Here is a 15572-nt window from a genome sequence, read left to right as displayed (position 1 = left end):
ACGCATTTCGCAGGAATATTTCACATTACTTACCCACGCATCAACAGCCGAAATGAGAATGTTTAATAATGTATTGTTCTTGTTTCAGTAAAAATTTTGTATGCATTTTTTGGCGAAAAGAAAAACGTGTGGTGGATATTACTGGATATTAAAAAAAAGAAATACCCGGAAAAAAGGTTTACAAATAGCCTTAAAGTATTTAAATTCCACCTACTACCATCACTATCAGCGGAAAATGTTGCTTGTTCAATAATGAAGGTCGTAGCTAGCAATTGATTCATCCCACGACACGGGAATCTGGCCCATTTGTCCACACAGTTACTAAACGATCATGTTTTCACATTGAACATTTGTAGTCGTGTTAATATGGCCACAGGTGATCGAGATATTATCACGAATTAATAAACCACGCATAGTGGTTTAGAAGTTTGAGAATAAACTACGTAAATGATAATTTTTAGAGTTCTAGAATCCGAAATATGTACAACCTTTAGATGAGAGACTATTAGTTCGGAGGCCACCATGCGCCAGAATCCGCTTCCGCCCGAATCCGGAAGCGTCGCCATATTTGGCGGGATTTTCACCGGAGCGAAGTTATCTGATTTTAATTAGATTTGCGGCCGCTGGAAACCGGTGGCGCTATATTGCTATCTTGGCCGTGTGCAAATTGGCGGGAGATATGATTTATTGGAAAAATATATATCAGAGCGGTTATAGCGGCTGTTAACGGGATTAATTCTAGAGCAATTTATTCGTTAAGGATAAGAAAGGTTAATTATCGCTGAAAACTAGCTGAAAAATCGAAATTATTTGCGGTTCATGAAACATGGAAAGATTTTTGAACTTGAAACTCACGAGTGTAAAATCATTTTATATTAAATAGAAAAAAGTTATTAATTACATTTATGTATTCCTCTCAGTAAGACAAAGGGTACGTACGAATTATATATTATTACAAACTAGTTTTCTTTGTAGCAATGAGATTTTCACCACGTATTTAAAGCTTTTTACTGTTTATACTAAATCGCGTATATTTTATTAATAATAATATATAAGCGAAATAAATAAATTTCTAAAAAACATTCAATTAATGTTTCGCAATAATTTACAACATAAACACTTAAATAACGACTGTGCTTTTAATATAATGAAGCCTACTCAGCTATTCCAAACACAATTAAGTTTGTGGGTAACAATAAACTCACTACTGACTATTATCATATACACCTCATACTTTGACTTATGCCAGGTCTTATACAAGCCCAATATAAATTAGTTCAACTATTGTTACAATGGTATAAATTTCTTTTGAATTATGAATTGTCTTACTGCGCTTATATTAATAACTGCATCACTTGCAATAGTGTTTTTGTGTACACATTAATTTTTACTTAATTTATTGCTATTATTATCTTCTTTACTACAGTACGCTTGTAATTCGATTATCACTGTTTTGTAAAAGAAATTTTATGTTCTTTGAATAAATAAATTAATAAGGACACAAGGGTTAAAATCCTTCATTGCGATAATAAAAGAAAAAAAATAGATAACTTAGAAGCATTTGAAATAAGAAAATACCTAAATAATAACTCTTGCTCATTGAATTATCTAATAAATTTATCTTTTAGTCCTATTGTAGACATATTTCCAGTACACCACCCTGTTCTTCCCAGAAATCCCCTTATTATCCCTTCCCTTTTGCTCACCTCCCACACCAACGCCTAAAAATTAACATATGTCTGTCTTGAATATTTTAAAGTTAGTTACAAAGTTCATATTCAGCGAATATAACGGGTTCAATGTAATTTGTAAAAAACATAATAAAATTCAAGAATATTTTAGCTTTTCTTCATTATATATATTTGTATAATATTTGATTGACATTTATTCCTCGGTACACCAAGAAGACGACGGAGGGTGGTATTTCAACATGGACCTAATAAACCCAAGACGGAACTATTCGAGATAAATTTGAAGCTGCGGGTGAGGGAGAAGATGTAAGACAAATGTAAAAATGCTTAATTTTATTAATATCATATCACATTCCTTGAATAATCAAATTTCTAAGAAAATTGTAAGCCCTTATTAAAAATATAAAAATTAAATTTAAATAGTAACAATAATAGCATATAAATCATTTCAGAAGTTTGTCATACGAAATAATGCCGTGGAATTTCCTTTCACCTTAGTTTTGGCTTCAATACCAAAATCAAAAAAAACCGCTCTAATGCTCTGTAAGGTTTTTTAGGTCCACGTATTTCAGGGGTTAAAGTTGGAGAAACACAAAATTTTGTTAGAAAAGTTCTTGGATTTTTACGCAATAGGTAATTCACAGCGCCCTTGAGGTGATTTCTCACGAAAACGGCGCTATATAAATAGGCAAATATTATTATTATTGCAAAGTTACTGTTTTCTAGAAGAACAGAATTACTGCAAAAAAAATTATTTGCAAATCCCAATTCAACATAGCCCGTGAACCACGAAAATTCAGAATTCTGAATCCTCCAGAAACACAAAAGCCATTCACCCAGAGTAGTAATGGCCGCACTAGTTTCCGTCTGGTAATCGCCAGTTAAACCTGCATTTCCACAGCATTCGGGTATATCGAGAGATGATTCCAGCCTCCCGTGCTTGCTTTCATCTCCGACCATCCCTGAAATTGATCCACATGCTGCTGTGACGTTGTCCGCACACGGCGGCCGGAAGCAGGAAGGCTTTTGTTGTCCGGATATCCAGTTATGATGGCTTGCCTATCCGGTTTGTTAAACGATTAGTCTATAAATGGGAGCTGCATAGGATCTGGGACCAGGATCTGTGAAGTTTTCGACCATTGTGTGCATGATTTAGCAAATTTAAATTTTTAGTATTAATCACAATCAAATAATTAAAACTATGTTTTTTTAAAATGTTTTTGGCTTTAACCTGCAATAGTGTTTTTTGCCATTGTCTTAATATACATATATGAAGAGGGTGAAATCAAATTTATTTAATAACATATCAATAAAAGTTATGATATTTTTTGTACTTTTTCGTATGGGAAACTTATGATGTTGATATCGAAATATCAACTTAAAATTGTACCAATTAAATCCCATTTATGTATTGTAAGTTCTTCTCGTCATACAATGACTTTTGTAACTCATCGGGATTGCTCTAGCAAGAAATAAAATAATAATAATTTAATATTACCAATTTCATAATTATAGAAAATAGAAGTCTAGTTATAATTTCCGTGGTTGAGTTGTTGCGATAAAGGCTACCGGAGGACACGAGTTCTAATCCCGAAGTGAACAAGCAAAGTTTATTAGATTAATTTGTGTAAATTACAATAATGTAGAATATAATAGAATAGAATGTTTGCGGCATGAGTGGTAGATACTTCAGCATCACAACATACCTCAACCCATAGCCTCATCGACTCCAGACGATTGGGAGCGGTCGGGACTCTTGTGCAGTATTCAAATAAAAAAAACGACTTAGTAGAATGAGTGGAGATGAAATGTTAAGGCAAAATATTATGAACGATGTTGAGACGCTAAAGGTTTTCTTTAACTTTTTCGCTTTAAATTGTTTACATATGCAAAAAACTTACTGATATAAAATATTGGTAATTTCTAAAAAATCTATTCAAATTATTTCTATTCATATTAAAAATGAAACTGCAGGCTTTTAACGAAAAAATTGACAGCTTTCCTAATAAACTATCAGAAAAACGCGACTGTTGTATGTCAATGTCATAAAAGTTCTAATATTTTCGCATTTCGTCATTGTATAATAACATTACGGAAGGACTGCTATCACCTTTTTAAAAGGATTTTAATAAATCAGCAATATTAATTTTTTTCCGTGAACGAAAGAACAAAAACTGTTGTACTTTATGAACTTGAAACTACGACTAATAAGCTGCTTTAAAGCGACAAATCATGCTTGTCGAAAGCTTTTAGCAAAAGCGCTAAAGGCACAATACAAGTTAACCAAAATGTAAAGTTTAATTTTAACCGAAGGCTGTCTTCCGTTTAACCCATAAAATACTGCCAGAGAAGAAAAGTGTCAAACGAAAATAATATGTTTCGGTTGTGTAACAATGTGTTCGACATTACTGCGGCTATATTAGTACAAAGGCTGCCATCGGCTGTGAGGAAAGGCCATTTGTTACAATACATTGTGATCGTAGCGCCTTTGTAGGGACTCATTTTTCTCACAAATTAAATTGAAGATGTCGATATTTAACAAGAATTTACATTCGTTGACATAAAGTAATACTGTCTTGATGAAGGTTACACTTCTGAGGCGGTTATTTTGACTATAGATAAATAATGATTTTGATATCTTAAGATGAAAGGTGCACATTGAATAACACTGTCGATTATTTTTTTCTCATTCTTACCGCATCAAAATTCCAATCGCTTTGAGCTGTGGGTTTGTGGCATCCTCAAACAGGAGAATGGTACTATGTGGGGGAAGAATATGTAAAAGAGAAAGGTTGAGAAGTACGTGGCCAGATTTCATTACAAAACACAGGTGAGAATGCTATTTACGTCCCCGATTGCAACTGCAGATCGCCAGTAACAAACCGATTTAATTTTACAGATACATATATTTTTACGGGAAATTTATACAAATTTAGTCGACGTGAACTGTTGTTTGTTAAGTTTTAACAAATAATCGACATCGATAAAAACTTACTGATGTGTATGTGCTAGTAGCCGCAAAGGATATTATATCGATATTAGGATACGGGAATAACTTTTGTGGGTTAGACACATCGACTTAATTTTCTAAAGTTTACGCTCTATCTGTAATTACGCTATATAGTGAATTTTTTAATCATTGACGAAGAAAATATTTATTAAATAATCCAAACGAAAATGAAGCAGGACATGACCGGGTACGAGGTTACCTTTTATTTTCTGTGTCTTGTTCTGTTTCATGTTTCATTTATATTAATTCATATGATCTTCTTCTCCAATGATTGGACATTATTTCATTGCATTAACCAATAATACAACTTGAATATTTTTGTTTACATATTAACGCAAGAAATATTTTCGCGATATGAGGACCCGTGCAAAGTCTCCACAGCCCGCGAGGCGTTTTCCATTTTCAGGAGAGTTTTGCCAACAATGGCTAAAGTTTCCCGAAATCTCAGGCGGTATCGGAAAGTTCGAGCTGAGCCTTTCACCCTTACACCACCTAGCTTCATCCCCATAGCTACTCTATAGTTACCACATAGAACCTCAAGGGGTGGGAATAGCATTTTCTGATAAAGGTTTCACAGCCTAGCTCTAGGCTGAATCGAATACGTGAACTTTTGGAAGAATACAGAAATGAGGGATGAAAGCACAGTGTTCAACTCTAAAATAAACATCACCATAATGCCAAAAATCTAATTTAATTTTTATAAAAATACAGAAAATAGTTTTTTTAAGCTTCAACGATAATTGTGGAAAATACTATACGCGTTCAACTGGGCAACTTTCGTGGCACCAGAGCTCATCATTAGGGAATGCGTCCTTTTTCAGATCCAGAAAAATGTCTGAAAAGGTACATTTTAAAACCTTTGCAAAAATTAGATTCTTTCACATTTGACTGGAAAGAAATCTGACCAAATTAAAAAGTATATTACCTTCTCTAAAAGCAACTATAAAATTTGTCGCGACAAAATATTTTGTACTATTTTTTTAACTTATTGGTTTATATTTCGATATTTTAAGACTTAGCATCCATCAAAGAATTCTAATTTTAAAAAAAAATTGTCACAAGACATATTTGAATTTTGATATAGGTAACAAAATATATAAAGTATCAATTGGATGTTTCATGAATAATTTAGGTAGTAGGTAAATAATATAATTGGTATAGTGAATATGCTGATTCAGAAGCAGATAATTAACTACAGCCCAAGCATAGACAAGAATACAATGTTTGGCGGAGAGTTCGTTGATTTAACACTTTTGTTTAGTGATTACGTTGAGAATATTTGGTTGTGGGGATCGAATGTTTATAAAGCCAGGTACTTCTCCACATTCCTCTTCCTCACCTCCTCCCCATCCCTGTTACCTTCAGCCTCAGCCATAGTCTCACTGGCTCCAGACGGTTGGGAGCAGTTGGTCTCTTGTGCAGTTTCTCTTCCTCATCTCCTTCCCATCCCTGTTACCTTCAGCCTCAGCCATAGTCTCACTGGCTCCAGACGGTTGGGAGCAGTTGGTCTCTTGTGCAGTTTCTCTTCCTCATCTCCTTCCCATCCCTGTTACCTTCAGCCTCAGCCATAGTCTCACTGGCTCCAGACGGTTGGGAGCAGTTGGTCTCTTGTGCAGTTTCTCTTCCTCATCTCCTTCCCATCCCTGTTACCTTCAGCCTCAGCCATAGTCTCACTGGCTCCAGACGGTTGGGAGCAGTTGGTCTCTTGTGCAGTTTCTCTTCCTCATCTCCTTCCCATCCCTGTTACCTTCAGCCTCAGCCATAGTCTCACTGGCTCCAGACGGTTGGGAGCAGTTGGTCTCTTGTGCAGTTTCTCTTCCTCATCTCCTTCCCATCCCTGTTACCTTCAGCCTCAGCCATAGTCTCACTGGCTCCAGACGGTTGGGAGCAGTTGGTCTCTTGTGCAGTTTCTCTTCCTCATCTCCTTCCCATCCCTGTTACCTTCAGCCTCAGCCATAGTCTCACTGGCTCCAGACGGTTGGGAGCAGTTGGTCTCTTGTGCAGTTTCTCTTCCTCATCTCCTTTCCATCCCTGTTACCTTCAGCCTCAGCCATAGTCTCACTGGCTCCAGACGGTTGGGAGCAGTTGGTCTCTTGTGCAGTTTCTCTTCCTCATCTCCTTCCCATCCCTGTTACCTTCAGCCTCAGCCATAGTCTCACTGGCTCCAGACGGTTGGGAGCAGTTGGTCTCTTGTGCAGTTTCTCTTCCTCATCTCCTTCCCATCCCTGTTACCTTCAGCCTCAGCCATAGTCTCACTGGCTTCAGACGGTTGGGAGCAGTTGGTCTCTTGTGCAGTTTCTCTTCCTCATCTCCTTCCCATCCCTGTTACCTTCAGCCTCAGCCATAGTCTCACTGGCTCCAGACGGTTGGGAGCAGTTGGTCTCTTGTGCAGTTTCTCTTCCTCATCTCCTTCCCATCCCTGTTACCTTCAGTCTCAGCCATAGTCTCACTGGCTCCAGACGGTTGGGAGCAGTTGGTCTCTTGTGCAGTTTCTCTTCCTCATCTCCTTCCCATCCCTGTTACCTTCAGCCTCAGCCATAGTCTCACTGGCTCCAGACGGTTGGGAGCAGTTGGTCTCTTGTGCAGTTTCTCTTCCTCATCTCCTTTCCATCCCTGTTACCTTCAGCCTCAGCCATAGTCTCACTGGCTCCAGACGGTTGGGAGCAGTTGGTCTCTTGTGCAGTTTCTCTTCCTCATCTCCTTCCCATCCCTGTTACCTTCAGCCTCAGCCATAGTCTCACTGGCTCCAGACGGTTGGGAGCAGTTGGTCTCTTGTGCAGTTTCACATTAAAAATTGTTTGAGAGTCAGGATCTTCTCAAGTTCTTTCGTCATCGGAACTTTATAACATAGAACCTTTACAGGGTTGAACAATGACACTTTCAACCAAATTCCAAATAAATAATTATTATGTTCACCAACTCAATTAATTAACTTCCTCGTAACAAACAAAAACAACACACTCTCACCTGATTTATTAGATGTAATTCTCTTGTGCCATAAACTTGTGTATACTTGTTAATTTGTATCAATAAGCCTGCTTCGTTGTCGTTTCATTCGATTAGGTTCACAATGAAATGTATTTCATCTTGATTCTGTTTTCGAAGGAGCTGCAGTCTTTCACATAATCCTTGTTATCTTAAACTTCTGACAGTGACGGACATATATATAGTGGAGTTATGCCTTTTAGTACGATCATCTCCAGAAAAGTTCCCACAAAAAAACTAAACACATAAACACGCTACAAGGTTCACAGAAAACCTATTAATCTCAAAAGCAAACAAAACTATTTTTCAAAAAGGACCACACAACATGGCCATTAAAGTATATAACAACCTTCCACGTAGCATCAAACAAATAAACGACAGACTTAAATTTAAATCAACACTAAAAACATTTCTTTTAAACAAATGTCACTACACCTTAAATGAATACCTTACATGAATTAAATACCTCTGTTTTTTATTTTTTATTTACTGTTATTTATTTTTATTTATTTGCTAACATGTAATTGTTGGGTTATGTAATATAATGTGTATTTGTTGGGTTAGCTGGAAGAAATAGGATGTAACCTATAAGCTATACCCTTTGTACTCTTTTTGTGCAATAAATATTTTTTTGAATTTGAATTTGTTCTATGCTACAGCTGAAAGTTTTCAATGTAAACTTGTAATCCAAAAGAGACTTTACTTTGGCAACAACGAAAATATTTCAGTTCAGCACCATTCATATTTTTGATTTCTAATTTGAGGTTATATTTGACTTCCGTATATGACTGGTGGGAAATACTGTAGTGAACACTCGTTGTTCTTAAGCCACCGCGATTAAATTAGTCAAGCACATTGTTTAATCCCTTCCCAGAGCATTTTGATCACACGTCAACCGCGATCAATGATTGTACATCAATTAAATTGATGGAACGTGGCTATGGGGGTCCGACTGTCAAGTGCAGAAAATGTTCCCCTCGAACACTTTATTTTGATTTTAATACCGATAATAAATACTTGACTTGCATATTTAAAAAATAGAAAAAAAATCCATCTAATTGCATATTTTAACTATAGTAATTAAGCTATTAGTTATTAGCCATAATAGGTAAATGTTCTCCAAAATGCCCTGGAAAAAATCTCAGACTGGTGATGTCCCGAAAGAAACCATTCATCTGTTCTGAATGCAATTACTAATGTTATCCAAATTGACCCTGGTAATAAATTACATCTTTCAAGGATAAAGAAACCATCCTATCACTTCGAATGCAATCAACAATGTTCTCAAAATTTGTTTTGACAACATCTCCATTCCATTGTAAGAATATTATATACTAAATACACAATTTGGCTGTCCTGAAACGGGAATCCTTCCCGGTTGGACAGACAAAGGTTCATATTGTTTTGTATTGGTTGTAATTTATATATATATATAAATAAATAAATAAAAAAAAAATAAAAAATAAGTTAACTATTCCAAGTACAATTAATTTTGTGGGTAACAATAAACTCACTACTGACTATTCTCGTATACACCTCATACTTCGGCTTATGCCAGGTCTTATACAAGCCTAGTATAAATTAGTTCAACTGTTGTCACACTGGTATATATTTCTTTTGAATTATCATTGTTTTACTGCACTTATAATTAATAATTGCATCACTTGCAATAGTGTTTATTGTACACATGAATTGTTCTTTAATTTATTGCTATTGTATTCTTGTTTACCACTGTACGCTTGTAATTATATTATCACTGTATTGTAAATGCCATTTTATGGCGTTTGAATAAATAAATACTGATCTAGGCTCAAGGTTCTTTAGGTTAGTTGTATCATTTTGGCAGGCGGGTTTGGGTACCGCCGTCTCGGTAATCATTTATTGGATAATCAACACCTCTGCCATAGGTCACCCCAAGCGGTTCGCTATGTTTGGTGATTTAGCTGGGGTGCCCAGGTTCATCGGGTGAGGTGTGTTCGGGGTGCGCCTGCCCATTAGCTGCGTGCCGTGCCAGATCTGGAGAGGCTGGCTTAGGGAGACCTTTGGCCTCTCCAGCTGGTCTCTAATGACCCATGGGAGTGATAGATAATCTTGTCGCCAGGATTCAAAGTTTTGGGAGTTGTCAACTAATTCTCTATCTGTCTACAATATAAATGTCAAAGCACAATGACATTTCTTGCCATTTGCAAAAACTATGGCACATTACCATTATGACATAACTTTTGCCCCACCTTCTAGTTCCATCGGCATACTAATTTTTATTTGTTATATCTGTGCAAACTTCAGACGGATTCTTACTGTACATTGATTACTGATTCTTATTGCATTCTTACTGATTCTTTTTGCACCTCAAACGAAACACTTTTCCTACTTTTATATAGATTTCATAAAAAAATGTGATTTTATTATAACCTACCCAAGTACGTAGGGTGAGTTTTAGCGGCTCAATATGCCGCTGCGAAAAAATGCAGCCGCCCAATCTTGGTGGCGGGTATGCTGATGGGTTAAAATAATAATGTGTACAAAAAGTCATATAATAGGTATTTCGACAGTAATAATTAATAATTACAAATGATAAGTAAGTAAATTTAATGATTATTATTAACAATTCTGAGATTTATTGAAAAATTTTCCCACGTAAATTATTGAAGCACGGGAAGTTTTCTCCGGTGCGTGGTCGAGGAGACAATAGAGAGACCTCCTGGACAGTGTAAAGACTGTAGCTTGTTCCACATACGAGCTGTCTTACACAAAAACGAGTCGAAGAAGCGTCCGTCACTCCTGGACACACAGAACCATAGATTCTTACCCACCCCTCGTACCTCTTTCCTTCCAAGAACTGACTCCCCTTCTTTTCCTCAATAAGTCCCTCCACATAGCAAACCCAAATATGACATAGGCCTTGATGAAAAATTATTTTTCTCAGGGCATCCTTTTGTAGAACTAATGTTAAAAAAGGTCGGTACTTAAACAGGGTGTTCGGGGGTAAAGCGCGCTTATATACGCGCGGTGATAGTACAAGAAAAAAATATGGACAAACTTTTTTCTAAATTTCAACGTTTTTAGGTAGTTTTTAGGTTAAAGAAGCTGAATTTTTTGCATTTGAAAATATTATTTTTCATGTAAAAATTTATTTTCTTCCGAAGTTAGCGCACTTTATCTCTCGTATACGCTGTATATGTCATCCTTCAACTGAGTTTGTAAAAGTGAAAAAATAATTTTTATTTTGGAATTAATCAATTTCGACGCCATAGAAATGCCAAACAGGATACCCGTAGGAGAAATCTGAAAAGTATTAATTTGAAACTTGATATTACGATGACTTATTAGGAAACTTCTTATTACGTCGGAATCGGGTTGCTTTTAATTACTTCTGGCTTCGATAAAACGGAGACTTAAAGATCAAAGTATTCTGGACCGAAATCAAAAAGGGATTAAATCATATTCTGCGGTAGCCCGTTGCTTTATAACGAAAAAGCACCAATAGACCAAATTGAAATTATTTTTTATATTTTATGTAATTACTTGTACATAGATACAATTATTCCAAATAACCTTTCTTAGGGAAATATATGCCAAAAAACATAAGGATTTCCAAGTAAATATTTCATAAACGTTGAGATGAACTAGATTTTTAGAAGAAAACAAAATTGCGACCACAGAGCTCACCGATCAGAATTTTTACTGATTGACAAAATGGATACCAAACAATTTGATATTTTAATATTTTACACTTCCATTAAAATTTCAGACTTCATAAATAATCTTTTTTCTTCTTCTTCGATCTTTTATCTATTTAGATAAACATGTAAATGTTCGTTTGTTCAAAATCGTAAATCTCTGAAAGCTCTTCATCGATTGCTTTGAAATTTTGACACAAAATTGCATTCGAATAAGCGCGTATTTTTGTATGTTATATAGATGTCACCTGTGACAGGTAAAAACATACTTTTTTGAAAAAAAAACATCGCCATCTATTGGACAAATAAGTTTTATTTTAAAAAACAGTGCCACCTGTTGGATGTAAAAGCAACGCGCGCTATTATTTCTCTATCTGCACAGACAGACTGAGCCACAGCAAAGTGTGGCGGGGCTAGTTATAAAATAAAGATAAACAATATTTCCGTTTCATATTTAAGATATTTCTTTTGACAGTGGGTACAATATTTAATAGGTATCTACTGAATTATTAGGTGCTATAAAATTTTGTTTATATTATGCTTTCATTTGTGCTTTTTTAAAATACATATTTTTTTGTGAAAGAAAGACATACCAAGTAGCTCAATTAAAGAGAATTGTCCTTATTTAATTTTATTTAGTTTTATTTAATCTCTTTAATTAATTTAGAGTATATGGTAAAAGATTAAATGTTTCTGGTTTCATTGTCTTATTTCTACCAAGATCATTATTTCTAAATATTTTTTTAAATAGCAAAAAAAAACTGCCATCTAAAAACGACTCCATGCCAAAACAGAACAGATCATTGAAGAAAAGTTGTAAAAAGCGTAGAAAAAAAACTAACTTAAACTAACAAAGTATCTTACGTTGCTATTTTTGGCACTGTTATATTTTAACCAGTTAGTTTAAAAACATAGACTTTGCCAGTTAAAACATACAGACTTCTCGTCAAAGTTTCTGTCCTAGGGAAGTCGTGGTGATATTCTTACATAATTGGTAATATCCACAAAACTTCTGCGATCGATGACTCCAATCATTCAATGAATAATACACACACCTCCATATATGTTCCAAGAAGATTTGAATGAAAACTAATGTAGCCACCGACTTTTAGTTCTAGCCCCGGGAGAGTCAATGAAAATACAACGCACGCTATCTCTTACACTGCCTGATAGCATAATATATTATTCCATTCTATTTAATTTTGAATTTGTACCGAGAACTGAACATCTGAATTTGAAATTTAAGGCCCAAATGGCCAGACTTTTGGGTCATGAAACTCGCCCCCAACACATATCTTGTTTACTTTACTCTTTGGGGTCAAAGGATTTCAAAATTAACGTTGATGTTATCAGTTTTGAAAATCCGTTTTAAAAATAATAATTTAGTAATTTCATCGCTAAGCCTTTGATGTGAAAGAAGGTGGTTTTATGTTCGGCCGGTTGCGCTTTAAGGGAGATATCATAGTCGGTGAACTGGTAAATGGTCCATTGGGTGAATGGACTATCGGAGAATCAATGGAAAAATATTCCCGCTTTTTATGTCATAAACAGATTGAATTTCAATATTTTTGTTGTGACATTTTAATTTTTAGATCATAATATTTTTTTTCCTTTTAAAATTTAAGTTGTTTATACCTTTCGTGACAGGACGATATTGTGTGAGTATAATTATTTTTCGTTTTCACTAAAGTATAACGAGAAAGATTTAATTGATTTCGTATAAAATGTTTGGATCAAAAACATTTATATCTTTATTTTGGGGATAACTTAATGAGTAAAACCTAAAACTGTAATATTTAATGTAAAAGACAACAAAAAAATAAAAAAGATTTAGTCGCATCTAGGATTTGAACCCAGGACCTCTCCCTTACCGGGAGAGTGCTCTGACAACTGAGCACTTTATTATGCGCAATTTGGGAGGCGGGTATGGATATTTTATTGGATTTATTGGGTAACCAACACCTCTGCCATAAATAACCCCAAGTCGTATGCTACGTTTCATTACTTAGCAGGGGTACTCGGGTTGTGTTCAGATCTTGGCGGCGGATACGCCTGCCCACCAGTTTTGTGACGAGCCGGATCAGGTGAGGCTGGTATAAGGAGACCCTCTTACCTCTTCAGCTAGTCTCTCTTGACCAATCGTCTTGCATCGCAACGGGAGGGATAGATTCACATGTCTGTCACTCCTGGACACATTGACCACTAGATTACTACCCACCCGTCACACCATTTTCTTCTCAGAAATTCTCTCTTATTCCTTTCCTTAAAAATGCCTTCCACACAACATACCCAAAGATGGCATAGGCCCCGACGGAAATTGTGTGGGGTTAAAAAAATTGACTATATCAACTTTATCTTTATTTTTACTGCCCAAACTAAATGTTATCTAGATAGTGTCTTGCAAAAATATATCGTTTTCATTTTAATGTGCGACATCTGTTGACTTTTCTACTAGTTAATTTTGTCTGCAACTTTTACTCGTTCACTTATCACAGTTTAAAAATCACAGGTTTCCAAGTACTTTTCTTCATTACTTGAGTTATGTTTTCTTTTGATATTCAATAAAGAAATGATTACCACATAAATTGACTGCATGAATCGAGTGATTTTACAACATTCAATGATAGATTTAATAATAGAGATAATATAAAATTAACTAATATTACCTGAAATAAGTTTTTGTATGTACGCGTAGCGAACTCTTTTTACTCTATTTGGAATTTCGCGTTTATTCGCATTTAAATCTGCCTGAAGAAAGTTTGAAAAAAATGTCATTATTTTAGTATTGTTTTTTTGAAAAAATTGTGAAATTTACTTTTCAAAAAAAAAAAAATATAGACATTAAATACAATGATTATTATTGAGTAGGTATACAAATACATAATCGGAAATTTTGGTTTTGATTTATTGAAAAAGTGAAAAGTAGGACCAAATTATTTTGGACGCGAGGTCTACTATTCACAGAACTACTTGTTTTATGTCCTTCACTGAAGTTTATAAATTATAATAAATATTACTTGTGCAATGATTGAAGTAGGAGGATTTATAATAAATGATAGGTTTTCATAATATATATGACTTGCTTAAAAAAAGTCAAAAGAAGAGGAAGAAGTTAAAAGAAGAAGAAGTTAAAGAAAAAATCTTCTAGTTCCTAACATGACCGTTGTTCCCCTTCCAGGTCGCTGCGGGCGCGGTAGTCCCTGCGCGGAGCTGTGCCGAGAACTGCACGATGGTACCTACGAGTGCGGATGCCGGCCCCCGCACGTGTTGCACGTGGACGGGTACAGCTGTCAAGGTGGGTGTCACGTGCACGCGTTACAGTTGTACGCGTGGACTTCTTACTTATTTTTATCAGTATCTTTTCAAGGCTATTTCAGTTTCTTTAAAATAATTATTCTAAATTTGATAATCGGATATCAAAAATTCTTACTGCAAATAAATAAAAAGAAAATTTCAAAGACATGAAAAAAAGGTAAATTACATTAAAAAGATGACAGTCAAGGAATATAGAAAATAATTGACGATAGAGTTAGTAACTCAAAAAATTCACCAGTTTTTTTTACTACAATACGATGGCTTAGATATAAATATTGTATAATAAAGTGTGCAAACATTTAATTTTGTCATAAAAAAAATATTTCCACGTTGAAGTATCTGTACAGGGTGTATCGGCACTAACCCGACAAACTTTAACCAGCTATTCCTTAGCACATTTGGAATAAAAAATGTTATGGGCACTTTGCTGTCCGGTAGCATTTTTTTTTTCAATTAAAAACAAAAAAAAATTAAAATTTCCACACTACATCACTGTCATTGGCATTGCGTTTCGTGTTCAACAGCTGTTATAAGCAAGTATGTCAAAAAGCGTCTTCGCTCTTTCGCACACACTAAATAATAATAGTTAAAAATGAGACGAATGGTGCCGTGCCATTTCGTTGTGATATTAAAAGTGCGCCAATAAAGGTACACACGTGCATTATTCAACGGAATTCGAATAAAATATTTGCCAGATGGGTTTTCAAACTTTGACAAAGGATAAAACAGTGGTGACATGTGGTGAAAATATGAATAGTAAATTTTTTATTAAAAAAAAACGTTACCGGACAGCAAAGTGCACATAAGATTTTTTACTCCAAATATGCTAAGGAATAGCTGGTTAAAGTTTGTCGGGTATGTGCCGATACAGTCGATACACCCTGTATATTA

The 15572-nt window shown here is 35.2% G+C and overlaps 1 protein-coding gene across 1 annotated transcript in view; it reads left to right on the top strand.

The window, feature by feature from the left end:
• Positions 1–15572, top strand: part of SP2353 (EGF like, fibronectin type III and laminin G domains protein pikachurin) — a 400085-nt gene that overhangs the window by 25520 nt on the left and 358993 nt on the right. The window contains exon 2 of the mRNA XM_089646527.1: positions 14545–14661. Coding sequence (XP_089502653.1) covers positions 14545–14661 — 117 coding nt within the window. The remainder of the gene's footprint in view (positions 1–14544; positions 14662–15572) is intronic.

This window comes from Hesperophylax consimilis, chromosome 24, assembly GCF_061612785.1.
Source record: "Hesperophylax consimilis isolate HC1 chromosome 24, BYU_Hcon_1.0, whole genome shotgun sequence".
Lineage (NCBI taxonomy): Eukaryota > Metazoa > Arthropoda > Insecta > Trichoptera > Limnephilidae > Hesperophylax > Hesperophylax consimilis.
The sequence above is the reverse complement of the archived record's forward strand: the minus strand, read 5'-3'. Positions and strand labels throughout refer to the sequence as shown.